Below are 15,171 nucleotides of genomic sequence, written 5' to 3' on the forward strand. Positions count from 1 at the left end.
ATACATACCTTCCTACATGCCCCCATTGGTCGGGCACAGGCCTCACGGTCCGGCAGTGCTGACGTCATTGGACTTCCTGTGGACGGTGACGCCGCAGAGCCGTCGGGGTATCACCGGCCGTAACGATGTCCTGCCCTGGCTGGTGATAGGCTGAGCCCACTGTCATGTAAGGAGCTCTGGACGACTTCTTACATGACAGTTGGCTCAGCCTATCACAGGTTGGGGCGGGACATTGCTACAGCCGGTGATATGCCGACTGCTCTGCGGTGTCCCCGTCCCCAGGAAGTGGAATGACGTCTGCACTGCCAGACCGTGAGGCCTGTGCCGGACCAACGGGGGCTCGTTGGAAGGTATGTATGAGTTTATTTTTGAGGCCCGGGCACGAGCATATATAAAAGTGTACCACTACAGTTGTCCTTTAAATTCACCTACTGTTGATTTACCAACCACTTCTGCTTGAACTGTGGGAGTGAGGAGGAGTTCCAGCAACAAATCTGCAGCATGTGAACATACCATATATACTCGAGTATAAGCAGAGGCCCCTAATTTCACCCCAAAAACCCAGGAAAAGTTATTGACTCGACTATAAGCCTAGGGTGGGAAATGCATCGTCCCCCCATGTAATCATCCACACCACCGTCATCATCTCCCCCCCCTTCATCACCGCCTGTCAATCCCTTCATCAGTGGTCTTCAACCAGCGGACCTCCAGATGTTGCAAAACTACAACTCCCAGCATGGCTGTCCGGGCATGCTGGGAGTTGTAGTTTTGAAATCTCTGGATGTCTGCAGGTTGATGACCACTGCAGCCTAAGTCATCATCCACCCCCCCACCTTCTTCATCATCACCGCCTGTCAATCCCTTAATCAGTGGTCTTCATCATCATCATCCAGCCCCCCCTTTTGTTTTGTACTCACCTCCCCTCGGCGGGAAGTCAGGGTGAGCTGGTCCGTGCCATCTATGCTGCAGGGACCATCCGGTGGGGAGGGTTAGTCGTTGCGGGCTGTCCATTTTCACCAGGGGGCCCTCTTCGCTTCGGGCCCGGCCCCGGACTAGTGACGTTGCCTTGACGACGACGCACAGGGACGTTGCGCATTAACGTCCCTGTGCGTCGTCGTCAAGGCAACGTCACTAGCCCGGGGCCGGGTCTGAAGCGCGGAGAAGAGGGCCCCCTGGTGAAAGTGGACAGCCCGGAACGACTAACCCTCCCCACCGGACGGTCCCTGCAGCATAGATGGCTCGGACCAGCTCACCCTGACTTCCCGCCGAGGGGAGGTGAGTACAAAACAAAAGGGGGGCTGGATGATGATGAAGGCCGCAGTGGTCTTCAACCTGCGGACCTTTAGAGGTTTCAAAACTACAACACCCAGCATGCCCGGACAGCCGATGGCTGTCCGGGCATGCTGGGAGTTGTATTTTTAAAACATCTGTAGGTCCGCAGGTTAAAGACCACTGAGAACGGATGGAGAGTTCACTAGAGTATAAGCCGAGGGGGCATTTTCAGCACGAAAAATCGTGCTGAAAAACTCTGCTTATACTCTAGTATATACGGTACCCTAAAAAAATGGCTGACATTCATAATGTTTTGGTGAGACATGACTGACTAGTCCAGCGTTAAAAGGGGTTGTCAGTTATTGAAAAATGTTGCCAGTACTCAGGATTGTAAAATTATAAACAAAAAAACTGAAAAGAAAAAATGGAAAGGCTCAACTTGCACTGAATACCACTGTTTAGACCGGGCAAACCAACCAAACACCTATACCCAAGGTGCAAAGAGAAGAGGCAACAAAACACAAATGCTGGTGCTCGAGGTCTACAAATAATCGTCTCTTAGAAAATTAGATCAATTACCCATAGAATAAAATTACTATAACAGGTGGGTCACAGGGCCCTTGTGAAATCACCTCTATATAGAACTGATTATAAAATGATATCTAATAAAATCAAGTAGAATGGCACCAGTATATCTCAAAGTATTTTAATAATGCATATAATAAAGTCCACTGCATAACACGGCAAGACATGAATCGTCTATGTTCAATATTAGGCACAGTATAATTGTCTGTATGCGGCCGTGTCCACAAGGACGTGCAAGCCTCTTACTGATATTTAGATCCAGAGAGTTAGCGTTCCATATCGTGCTGTATCCATAGAGCAATAAACATAGAGCAAAGTCTGGCTTGGATATTATATAGACTGCTTGGAGAGTTATTGATATTAGATGTAACTGTCCCCTCCAGTGGACCCTCTGGCAGTGGGATCCGCTATAGGATAAGACTGGTGCAGCGCACCTCTCACCTGATCCAGCCTCCAAGCGTAAACTCCGATCGGACGTACGGTGATGTTGTCAGTGCGGCTGGCAGAGCTTGCGTGGCTGTTATCATGCTTCTATCTAGTGAGCGTGCCGAAGTAAGCTCCTCTGCTCTCGGCAATCTATGATGGGCTGGCATCCTTCTGGCTATAAAAGTGCGCACTCAGAAAGCCGTGATCGGATGTAAGACAGGTGATTGACAGCAGCTTCTCAGTATCCCTTTTAGTGGAATTAGCAGCAAATGTCCATTATCCAGTATTGTTAGGGATACACTGGTGGCATAACTAATAGGCTGGATGCGTTTCAGAACCGCCTTAGGTTTTATTTGATTTGACTAGATTTTAATTTATAATCTGTTATATATAGAGGTGGTTTCACAGGTTTTACTGCTGGTGAGACCCGATTATTCGTAGACCTCGAGCACCAATAAAAGCCTACTTTAATCATTGCCATGCCTAGTGCTGCTGCTCGCCCTGCAGGTTATGTTTACATGGCTGCAGCTTTGACATGTCCATATATCCAGGTCACTGCTGCAGCCAATGGGGGGGCCTCCGCACCCCATGGTTAAAGACCACTACAGACAGTGATTGGCTTCAGCAATGATAAAGTTATGGGCACATAACAAATCCGCTGGGGAGTAGCTGTGGGAATTAAACTGGCTAAGGGTGAATTCACACCCCATTTTTCCAATACAGTTCCGTATCAGGTTTTTGATGAAAAATGGATTCCTCAAAACCTGACTAAACTGTATCAAAATGTGTGTACTAATTTTACCCCATACACGGTTTAAAAAATGTCTGGTTGAATCTGTTTTTAAGAAAAAAACATATACGTTTTTAACTTTTCATTCCATTTTGAATAAAGTTTCACTTGTTTGAAATTCCAAGAAAAAAAACTGTGCAAAGTCAAAAACCATATGGTGAAAACCGGATGGAACCGTACGCACATACAGTTCTGTACGGTTCCCATTAACTCCCATGTTAAAAATTTTTTTAAAAAAAATAAAATAAAAATGTATACTGTTTAATACAGTTTTTCACCCGGACCAAAAACCGTGGTAGGCTACAGTTTTGGGTTCGGGAAAAAACAGACAAAACCGTACAGAATGCAAAAACAGACACAACCTGATGCATCTTTTGGCATACGGTTTTCAATGGAGAGTCAATGCATACGTTTTCCAATACTGTTCCATACGGTTTTCACATAGAAAATGTATACTGGAACTGTATTGCAAAAACGTGGTGTGAATGCAGCCTAATAGTGTTTTTTTTTTTTTGTTTTTTTTTTTGAAAATAACAAGCTGGTAGGAAATTTTAAAATAATGTGGACAACCCCTTTATTGACCCTGTTCCGCAGATCGCACTACTGACCCCACTAGTCACAAGCTATGCAGTAAATCACGGTCTGTCTTCATCCCTTGTCCACTTCTGCCTCCAATGGACTCTATTAATGCAGTGTAAACCCATCCTAGTATTTGTAAGATTGCTCAGTTACCTGACCTTATCATCTTATCTGTGGTGATGTCTTACAGATGCTGTTAACATAGATATAGTTGTAACGGCATTTAGCAGACAGATATTTTAAGCATGTCATTTCTGTTTCTTGAAAGATCGTACTTCACTTGGATTAATGGGGTTCTATGTATCTTCCTGGCTCTCCGCAGGTCTCCGGTGTCAGGGAGCCTCATCCGCAGGCCATTCCCAGAGCTGCAACACCCTATTTCACAGCGATGCTCCTTTTATCACTGAGGTGGGACACTTCTGGGGCCAATGATTGGAGCTGCTCTGTGACGTTATGTCTGCAGTGCTGGGAAGTGGTGTCAGCTGACATTAGGCAGACATGAGCCTGCGGATGGGAAGCCAGGGAGGTACATAGAAGCTCTTTTTATTTTAATAGCAAACTTCTGCTTAGAGGTGAAACTTTATTCCCAATGGAAAACGGGTCAAACTTGTCATTTGCACACATCAGTATAGATGTATACCATTCTGGGTAGACGCAGGATAGAAATCTGTATGGCACTCTGGCAGCACTTAGCTCTTCTCTCCCTATTTTATCAGCTTAGCTATTTTCGGGTGGGGGGTTGGTTAAAGGCTAGCTATCACTTTCTCATACTTTTGACATGTGAATAGTTTTGATCTGCTAGCTTCCTCTCAGCTCTTCTTGGTGAATGGCGCAAGCGGTGTACAGGTAGAAGGGCTTTCTATTAATCCAAACACTGCTTGCTCTGCTTCCCGAGGAGACATGAGAAGTTTGTAAAAATGAGTTATCTTTTGAAATGTTTCTGAATTAGCTGTTAGATCAGCTATCTACCACTGTCTGGTTGAAAGGGGGTCCGCCGTTTTTGAAAGCAGCAAATTTACCTTTTACCTTGCTAACAGCAATAGAGGAGAGAATCTGTGCAAATACTTGTAGATTTGTGCCATACAGATTTTATTATACTTGCATGTAAACAATTCTTTTCATACATCAAGTTAAGACGTGGCTGAGGCAGATCCTTTTTGTGTGGCTTTTTTTTAAATTCTGGCTTTGTCTAGCTCACCTCAGTAAAAAAAATTTGTTTTTATTTTTAAAAAGGGAAAATGAGGCCTTATGGAAGGAGGTCCTACAGTTAAGACCAGCACAGCCGCAGTTTGAAACTGTGAGTATTAAATAGACAAAACTTTTTCAGCTACAGCTGAAACCTAAAAGGAGGGAGGGAGGGGTGGGGGGGGTGGGTGTATGGTGCAGCAGACAGCCATACCAATACAACTTAGAAAACATTTAGGGTAATTTGGATTGTATCCTGCAAATGCATATACAGTACTGTAGAAGAAAATAATCTGCGTGAAAACAGGTATGCTGTGTGCTGCACATCTGCAATAAAATAACTATATCCTTTTGAGTATTTTGGAAAATTAAAATTGACCTACATGACACTGCAGGAAAGCTTGTAAAAACTATAGTGCACTCCCAATGGTTATATACGCTAAGTTCTGCCAACAGGTTTCCTTTAAGGTGTTTGTTTTTTTTTTTTGTTTTTTTTTTAAAGAAAAAACAACTTGAGACATGTCAAAAGTTTTAATCAATATCTTAGAATTGGACTTTAGAGCAGCTTGACAGATTGCAGTGAGCAGAGGAGTTAAGGGGGTACTCCAGTGCGAATTTTTTTTTTTTTTTTTAGGTATTTATAAGTCAACTGGTGCCAGAATAGTTAAACAGATTTGTAAATGACTTCTATAAAATTTCTTTTGTGTTGTCCACTGTGCTCTCTACTGACACCTCTGTCCGTGTCAGGAACTGTCCAGAGCAGCATAGGTTTGCTATGGGGATTTTCTCCTGCTCTGGACAACTCCTGATACGTACATCAGATGTCAACAGAGAGCACTGTGGACAAGACAAAAATGAAATTCAAAAAGAACAGAATTTCCTCTGTAGCATACAGCTGCTAAAAAGTACAGGCAGGGTAAAGATTTTGTAATAGAAGTCATTTACAAATCTGTTTCACTTTCTGCCACCAGTTCATAAAAATAAAAATTTCCACCGGAGTATCCCTTTAAGTGTATAACCATGTGCTTCTCTGGTTTGTTCTAATCTGTGGGAGCTTCAGCAATCCCAGCCGATCAAAACTTTTGACATGTCAAGTTTATGCTATTTTATATGACTGGGACACTTCAAAATGAAAAATCACTAGTAAGTACACACTAGTAGTCATTCTCTGCCTTCCTTTGGATCAACTTTGTAGGATAATAGGCTGAAATATTTAGATTCTTGCTAACTGCATTATTGTTTTTCCTTACTATATATAGTTATCCCTAGTTATAAAGTGGCTGATCACTGCATTGGTCATTCAGTGTCCCAGAAAGTTGCGTTACAATTCTTGCAATCTAGAAATGCGAAGGCCTTGCTTACATGCAGACTTGTACCTTTCAAGCTAATCTCAAATTTTAAGCTGGAATTTTTTTTTTAATTTTAGGGAAAATTGGTATATTTCTGGTGATCACAGACCCTACTTCTGTCCCTTTCTGCCAAATGTTAGGGAATGTACACACTACTTACTATGTGGTTTTGATGTGGAAACAGTGCTGCTTTATGCTTTTAGTTGTTGTACCTGACACACAACTTTTAACACTTTTCTAGTACTGTACATATCAAGCCAGGATCTCCATTAGGAGACCTTAACTCTTTCCAAGAAATAGCAGGGAGAAGTGTGAAACAGAGGCCTCTTTCTTCCACTGTAGCTGCAGGAGCCAGTCCCATAAACTTTTATAAAAGTCCCTTGCTAAGCTTGAGCTCTAATGGAGTCTGAGCACTGAGACCCAAAACAATTACGTTTTGTCTACTCTAAAGGACATGATGAAATTTTTTTTCTATATATTGGTTACAGTGCTTATTTAACCCTTTAAGGACCAGACCAATTTTATTTTTGCATTTTCGTTTTTTCCTCCTCGCCTTCTAAAAATCTGCTCTCTTACATTTCCATCCACAGTCCCATATGAGAGCTTGTTTTTTGCGTCACCAATTGTACTTTGTAATTACATCACTTATTTTACCATAAAATGTACGGCGCAACCAAGCAAATATTTATGTGGGGAAATTGAAAAGAAAACCGCAATTTAGCAAATTTTGGAAGGTTTTGTTTTCACGCTGTACACTTTATGGTCAAAATGACATGTTTTTTTTATTCTGTGGGTCAATACGATTAAAATGATACCCATGTTATATGCTTTTCTATAATTTTACCGCTTAAAAAACAAATCTCAAACAATTTTAACAAAATTGGTATGCTTGAAATTTCCCTATTTTGACCACCTATAACTTACCGTATGTTTCCATATATGGGGGTTATGAGGGCTAATTTTTTGCACCATGATCTGTAGTTTTTATCAGTACCACTTTTGCTTAGGTTTTACTTTTTATAAATTTTTTATATTTTTTTGGAATAAAATGTGACAAAAAAGCAGCAATTTTGGACTTTTTATTATATATTTTTTTACGTTTATGCCGTTCACCGTACGGGACAGTTAACAATATATTTTAATAGTTCAGACTTTTACGCATGCGGTGATACCAAATATACTTTTTTATTGGTGGAGGGGATTTTTCACTTTTTTACTTTTTTTAATTTTTTATTTTTTTACACTTTAATATTCCCCATAGGGGACGATTCATAGCAATCGTTTGATTGCTAATACTGTGCAGTGCTATGCATAGGGCATAGCACTGATCAGTGTTATCAGTGATCTTCTGCTCTGGTCTGCTCGATCTCAGACCAGAGCAGAAGACCCTGGAGACATCCGGAGCCAGGTGAGGGGACCTCTGGCTGCCATGCTTGATGATCGGATCCCCACGGCAGCGCTGCGGGCGATCCGATCATCCATTCAAAGTACCGCACTTCCGCAGATGCTGTGATCTGTACTGATCACGGCATCTGAGGGGTTAATGGCTGACATCCGCAGGATTGTGGATGTCCGCCATTACTGGCGGGTCCCTGGCTGCTGATAGCATCCGGGACCTGCCGCGCATGACGCGAGCACCGCTCCGGTGCTCGCGATCATGGCGGCACGTAAATATGTCATGGTGCGTTAAGTACCACGCCACCATGACATACATTTACGTCCATTGTCGTTAAAGGGTTAAATAATAAATAAATGAACCTCTCCCATTACTTTCAATGGAAGATTGTGAACTGAATTGAAAGTCACTACTTTCTTTTCAGTTCTACTTTGTAGTTTCCATTGAATTTAGTTGTCTTCAATACAGGACCCCTGTGTAGACTGTGGCTCTGAGAAAGGTGGTGTTGTCTCTGTGCACATTTCCAGTAAGTGATTAGACAGTAAAAAGCTGGCACGGTGTATAGCAGACACTGAAGACAGTGAGGGAGGGGGTGAGGATACAGTCCCTCAGTCTTTGTGAGACTAATGCTCTGAGAAGGGCGCAGATGACAACTGATTGGTCAGAAGACACAGCACAGTATCCAGCGTTGCACCAGGAGGAATTCTTCCACTGTTAGAAGGTAAAGGGGAGGAAGATCCAAAATATACAGGTTTCCCACATTTGTCTGCACTTTTTTTTTTTTTTTTTTTTTTTAATAGAGATGTGGTTTTCAAGGAGACATTGTGCAAAGTTGTATGCTGCATTATGTATATTGATGAAGCAATAAATTTGTGGCTTTTGCTTTACTTGTAGGTTACAGCTTCCCAGTCTTTTGAACAGATGGCCACTTTGCAAACAACCCAGTAAGTAGATCATAAGCAAATTTACTTTGTGCTAACATGGTAAGGCACATTTTTACACAGGAAAGCCATAACTTATCTGCCACTACTTGCCTATTAAAGGGATACTCTGGTGGAAAACTTTTATTTTTTTTATTTTTTTTTGGTGCCAGAAAGTTAAACAGATTTGTAAATTACTTCTATTAAAAAATCTTAATCCTTCCAGTACTTAATAGCTGCTAAATACTACAGAGGAGATTATTTTCTTTTTTTTTAACACAGAGCTCTCTGCTGACATCTCTGTCCATTTTAGGAACTGTCCAGAGCAGCATATGTTTGCTTTGGGGATTTTCTCCTACTGTGGACAGTTCTTAAAATGGACAGAGATGTCGGAACAGAGCACTGTGCTCGTGATGTCAGCAGAGAGCTCTGTGTTCCAAAAAGAAAATAATTTCCTTTGTAGTATTCAGCAGCTAATAAGTACTGGAAGGATTAAGATTTTTTAATAGAAATAATTTTACAAATCTGTTTAACTTTCTGGCACCAGTTGATTAAAAAAAGTTTTCCACCGGAGTACCCCTTTTAAAGGTAGCCTCACACATGTGATGGCTTTGTATCTCTATACACATGAATGTGTGGCTCAGCTGAACATTTCTGTTTGTAATGGAAGGGAAAGGTAAACCACTGACACTCCTTTTTGATAGCAAAATTATCGGACAGTTAAAATTCAACTTGCCTGGTAGGTTAAAGCCAGTAAAGCAGCATTAAATGGAATATTTAGTAGCCTTGTCATACTTAAATTGCATGGAACCTATGTCTTTTACTAGTGAACAGATTTCTTACAAGAATGTGTCTGAGAAATGTCTTTACTTTTTAATGAGTTATTATGTATTTAAATGGGCACAGTCACCAACTTAATTTTTTGATATGTTGTAGTACTTATGTACTACAACATATCTGTAATATATTTTCATTATTTATTTTTTCTTTATTACGGTGATTTTTACGTTTGAAATCCGGCCACTAGGGTCTCCCTCCTAGTGGCCGGCTGCAGCACGACGTGACGTCACGCCTGAATTTGGACTGATTGCGGCCAGGCAATCAGTCCTAATTCATTTACACTGTGCTCGCTCCCTGCCTGTCAATCAGGCGGGAGTTAGCACATTGGCTCCCCGGCCACTGGCTGGAAGGCCACTCCTCCCGCCCATGTCGCCGCCCCTGCACGCCCGCTGCCGGACTCTGCAGTATCAGTAAGGAGAGTGGGGTTCTGAGTTTCTGAAGGGGGGGGGGTGGATTAGCAGTGTGATGGAGGGAACGGGGTAGCGCCACATGGCACTAACTTATAGTTAATCTACACAGGATGCCTCCAGCTGTTTCACTACTACAACTCCTAGCATGCCCTGACAGCCAATAGATGTCAGGGCAAGCTGGGAGTTGTAGTGGTGAAACAGCTGGAGTCACCCTGTGTAGATGAACTAAGGGCGGAAGTGTTGTCCCCAGCAGGCATCAGTGACATTCTGCCTGCTAGGGAAGTCTGCCTGGTAGTGAGCACACTACCAGGCAGACAAAAAGTTTATTTTTAATATAGTAAAAAAATTAAAAGCAGGGAGGGGGTTAGGGATAGATGTGCAATAGGCAGGGACAGAAAAAAAATATAGGATGGTGAGAGCTACCCTTTAACAGAGATACAATTTGGTTAGTATTGGAATGTTGTAACAATCTTGACTTGGCAAAAGTTCATGAGAATTCTTTAAATATCAGTTTATGATGGCATCTTCTCACTGAGAATGGAGGACTCTTCTGGTCTTCCAAGTAAATTATTATTTTTTGTGTGAATAAGAGAATTGTTTTTTGTGTGAATAAAAGCTCATAATGTCTCTTACCAATCTGTAACACAAGAGTAATGTATTTACCGTTTGTTTAGGCCACTTATGATTGATAGCACCGGAAACTACAACCAACTGGCAATGTCTAAAACGCCTCAAAATGCTGATCAGGTAAAACCCATGATTTATATAAGACACCAATAAGACCTGTGCCTGTATGTATGGACAAGTTTTATGGAATTGGGCACAGAACAGGATCTGGCGTTCAGTATGAATGTTTATGGGCATTGAATTTTTTTTTTTTTTGTAGGCAATAATTTTCATTGTCAGGACATTTAAGGTGTTCATATATCATACTCTGTATCATTTCTGCTGTGTGTTACACTCTTGCTGCAGACTTTGCTGTTGTTTTGGACCCATATTAGCTGTATTAAATAGGACTAATATGCGTCCTAGATACCTGATACTGTGTGTTCTATGCAGAATAAGTATTGGGTTATTTATCTACATGGATTTGAAATTTATGGTAGAAAAAATCCATGCTGCAGTTCAATTTGGGTATATTTTATTAAAATAAAAACAATGTAAAAACGTATAAACACATGTAAAAAAATTGTAAGGATATGTCATGAAGTAGCAGATCATTTTCTAAAGGATTAAGTCAAATCTACAGTTAAAATTTACAACTTTTCACGCAAGAATGAATATGCTACAAAAAACTATTTAACAGAAATAGACTTGTGTAAAATATATATACAATATAATCATTTTATTGAAGGAATTATCCAGGAACAGCACAACAACTGTACTCAAGTTCTGTGGGGTATTAAAACGTGGTTCAATCTGCTTGGAACTGGGGGGCAATAGGACAGTTGTGGAGTTTTTTAAAGAAAAGTAATGTTTAGTTTTTGATAAACCTGTCCCATAATGCCACTGTTAAGTACACTGTGTTATTTAGGCGTATGACAACCGATCAGCATGGACTATTGACAGGAAATCGAGCAGGGGCACCAAGCGATCTTTGAGAGAAGACCCTGACAGCTCCACAGAGGAGCCCAGTAATGAAATGTTGAAAATTTCTATGTAAGTAATTCCCTTTCTTGCATAATTTATTTAAAAATAATAATTCAGTCAATTATTTTAATTTATCTTCAGATTCTTGTACTACAGCATTGGGGATTTAAAGTATAACTATGTCAAATCTACGCATAAATACCTCAATATATCGTGTGTAGAGACTCCCACCATTGGCTAAAACAAAGCAATGCTGAGCTGGATCTTGATATCTAGTTAAACCTGTAGACACAGGTATATAGGGAAAAATGTATCAAAACCCGAGCAGAGGAAAACTTGCCCATAGCAACCAATCAGATCACTAGTTTCATTTTTAACAAGACCTCTGCAAAATGAAAGAAGCGACTGGATGCCATGGGCAACTTTTCCTCTGCACAGGTTTTAATCTCCCCCATACTGTGTTTTTTTTTTATTTTTTTTGTTATTTTGGGAGCTTCATAATGTTTAGTATCACTAAATCAGGTTATTAAAGGGAACTTGTCACACAAAAAATGCAGTCCAATAAAAGGTAAAATGTTAGAGCAGGGTTTGCTGAACAGATTGATGCATAGGTTTTTTTGGGGGGGGAAAAAATCCAGAATAACTTGTATCTACCGTAATTCATGCACATTTCTGCTCTTTTGGGGCTAAGTAGTCATTCTTTAAGATTGACAGCTCTGTATGCACACTTATATAGAGAGCTGTCAATAACTGAGTAGGACAACCCTCTTGACTACTTGACCTGGAATGAGTAGATGTTTACATTAGAGTACTAAAGTTTACAAATACTTATCCCCTATCCGCAGATTAGGGGAAAAGTATAGGATGATTGGTGGGTCCAACCGCTGGGACCCCCGCAATCTCCTGCCAGTCGCTCCAGCTCTCCCCATGAATGTTGCAGTGTTGATCCTGGCAAGAAGTGGTTGCAGTCATGTCCCCTCCATGCATCTCTATGGAGAAGCCAGAGAAACACGAATGCTATGTCTGGCTCTCCCGTAAAAATGCATGAATGGGGTGTGCTGGCCACCGCTTTGTGCCGTAGTAGACACGGCTTCATTCATAAGAAGAGCCAGGACTCCAGGCAGGAGATCGTGGGGGGTCCCAGTGGTAGGACCCCCTGTGATTTGACACTTTATCCTTTAATAAATTACCTTTAAGAAGTTATCCTTGACATTTTCTCACGAAACTCTGTCTGCTCAACTCTTCCTCCTCTATATTATGATGCCTGTAGATTGGACTAAATTTATAATGTGACAGGTTCCTTTTAAAAGAAACTTGGCACTTTTTTTCATCTTTATATATTTTCTTATTGGTAAACGTTGCAATTTATTTTTATTTTAAATCGCAGACCCCATGACTATGAAAGTTATCAGACAGATGAATCTGATGATCTCTCTGACTTATCATCCTGTGAAAGTGAAGAAATGGTCAATGAGGAATCTGCCTCCAACCACAGCCACTCATTCTCAAAGGCAGCTGATAAGTAAGTGATGACTTAAGGCCTTATGTTTGCAATAGCAGTAAAACCATTTTAAAATTAAGTCTATACAAAATTATTGCTACTAGCGCAATTTAAGGAAAGACAAAGCATTTTTGTTTCCACGTGACACTACTATGCATTCATTCATGGCTAAAGGCATAAAACCCTAGTGCAACAGTCCCCTTTCCCTATGCAACTTTCCTTCATGGCCACAGCCCGAACGTAACTTTCACCTGCTTTGCGATCAATGTTCCTTTTTAAACTTTAAAGGGGTATTCCAGGCAAAAACTTTTTTTTTATATATCAACTGGCTCCGGAAAGTTAAACAGATTTGTATATGATTTCTATTAAAAAATCGTAATCCTTCCAATAGTTATTAGCTTCTGAAGTTGAGTTGCTGTTTTCTGTCTAACTGCTCTCTGATGACTTGCGTCCCGGGAGCTGTGCAGTTCCTATGTGGATATTCTCCCATCATGCACAGCTCCCGGGACGTGACATCATCACTGAGCAGTTAGACAGAAAACTTCAGAAGCTAATAACTATTGGAAGGGTTAATATTTTTTTATAGAAGTAATTTACAAATCTGTTAAACTTTCCGGAGCCAGTTGATATAGAAAAAAAAGTTTTTGCCTGGAATACCCCTTTAACTAGCTAGTGGGCCAATTAGACACCCTAGCACTCTTCATTCGAAGCTGGGCAATATAGAACAGTATCATGGTGGTATAGCACAGTGAGGGGTTTATGTAAAGATTCTTGGTGGGTGTAGGGCGATGTACTTGTTACTAGAGATGAGCGACCCAAACCTGGCGGTGGTCTGAACTTTGCCTAGTCTGGTTCATTATGAACTGGAACCTCCAGTTGATCCTGCTAAAATAGCACAAATGTTAGAAATAGGTAGTCTGCACTGCCAGCCTCTTTCTTCCCCACAGCTCTCTGATCTGTGTTCCTATACAGTCATTAGTTTAGTGTTCTGTCTTGAGCGTAAAATCAGCAATTCATTCAGAACAAACTAAAAAGACAACAGTTGCACTCACCCATGTTCATCTTCATGCTTTATTCAAATTCCCTGAAAGTATGAATGTGTATTCTTTCGACAGTCTGAAAATTCTGCAGTGTGCAAACAATGGGAGTCTGCTGCACAGAAATTTAAGCAGAAATTCTCTGCTTGGAAATTCCATAGTGTGAGTGGGCTCTAAGCGCTCATGCGCACCTGTGAAATGGACATGTCCATTCCTAGAACAGAAAATAATCCTCACAGGACTATCCATTAACATCAATGGGGCTTTGATTGCAGGTAGATTTTTAGGCAGAATCCACATAAAAATTTAAGGAAAGTTCTAACAGAATTTCTAAGGATCCATTCAAATATGGAATCTCTGGAGATATTCCGGGTATGGATTCAGTCTGTGGCAGGAGCCGCTAAAATCTATTGGTGATGGGACAGTGCAGATGTGCGCTGTGACCAATGACTGCAGTGCAGTCTTTGCAGCATTCCACCTAAAGAATGAACATTTTTCAATGCAGAAATTCAGAAGTGTGCATGGTCAGTAGAATCCCATTGAAAACAATAGAAGGCTGCTGCATCAGAATTTCTGGGCGGAATTTCTCAGCTCAGAAATCCCGTAGTGTGAATGGGCCCAAGTGTACACTGATTTCTGCATGGTGAAGTGGAGGATTTTAACGCCAAAATTACCTGTCTGAATAGATTGTCGATTCACAGTAAATTTTGTGAGGAATCTCATTGTTGAATTAAGTGTGCATGAGTAACTTTAAAGGGGTAATCAAGGGAAATGAAGAAACATAAAAATACCCCAAAGCTACCACAATACCTGTTCTGTGTCCTCTGTAGTTATAAATGTGGTTTTGGCAGCTTCTTTGGCCCCTGATGTCTCCTAAATACTCTTTCCTTGTTTGGAGCACAGACTACAACTCCCAGAAGTCAGTGCAGCTCTGTGTAATGTCTGCCAGCCATCTGCTTTCACTATCTGTGTGCATGTTCACACTGCAACTCACACACTGTACATGTCTTTTCTTTCAGACTATCCTTCACCCTGCAATAAATCTTGCTATGCTCTGAATGGCAGAAGTCAGTGATTAGATTTTCAGCAGAAAAACAGCAGCTATGTGCTCAGTTGTGACTAAGAATCTTCACTGCTTTTCTCTCACAGCTCACAAGCTCTCACACAGGGAGGGGAAACACTGAAACACTCTCACACTGAAAGAGGGAAACTGCTGTATATAGCTAATAAATGATATTTAGACCAATACATAGGTTGGTGAGAGGGAAAGGATGGGCTATGGGTTTAGTTC

At 41.1% G+C, this 15,171-nt stretch overlaps 1 protein-coding gene across 3 annotated transcripts in view; it reads left to right on the forward strand.

Moving 5' to 3' along the window:
- LOC130362268 (heat shock factor protein 2-like) overlaps positions 1 to 15,171 on the forward strand; it is a 44,488-nt gene that overhangs the window by 19,497 nt on the left and 9,820 nt on the right. For 2 of the 3 annotated variants that reach the window (XR_008891335.1, XM_056566455.1), the window contains exons 5-9: positions 4,886 to 4,949; positions 8,477 to 8,526; positions 10,427 to 10,499; positions 11,287 to 11,411; positions 12,730 to 12,864. Coding sequence is in view for 2 of the 3 variants with exons in the window: in XM_056566455.1 (XP_056422430.1) it covers positions 4,886 to 4,949; positions 8,477 to 8,526; positions 10,427 to 10,499; positions 11,287 to 11,411; positions 12,730 to 12,864 (447 nt within the window). In the remaining variant the exon portion in view is untranslated. The remainder of the gene's footprint in view (positions 1 to 4,885; positions 4,950 to 8,476; positions 8,527 to 10,426; positions 10,500 to 11,286; positions 11,412 to 12,729; positions 12,865 to 15,171) is intronic. The other variant, XM_056566456.1, reaches the window with a different exon arrangement.

The sequence above is a fragment of the Hyla sarda genome, chromosome 3 (genome assembly GCF_029499605.1).
Source record: "Hyla sarda isolate aHylSar1 chromosome 3, aHylSar1.hap1, whole genome shotgun sequence".
Classification (NCBI taxonomy): domain Eukaryota; kingdom Metazoa; phylum Chordata; class Amphibia; order Anura; family Hylidae; genus Hyla; species Hyla sarda.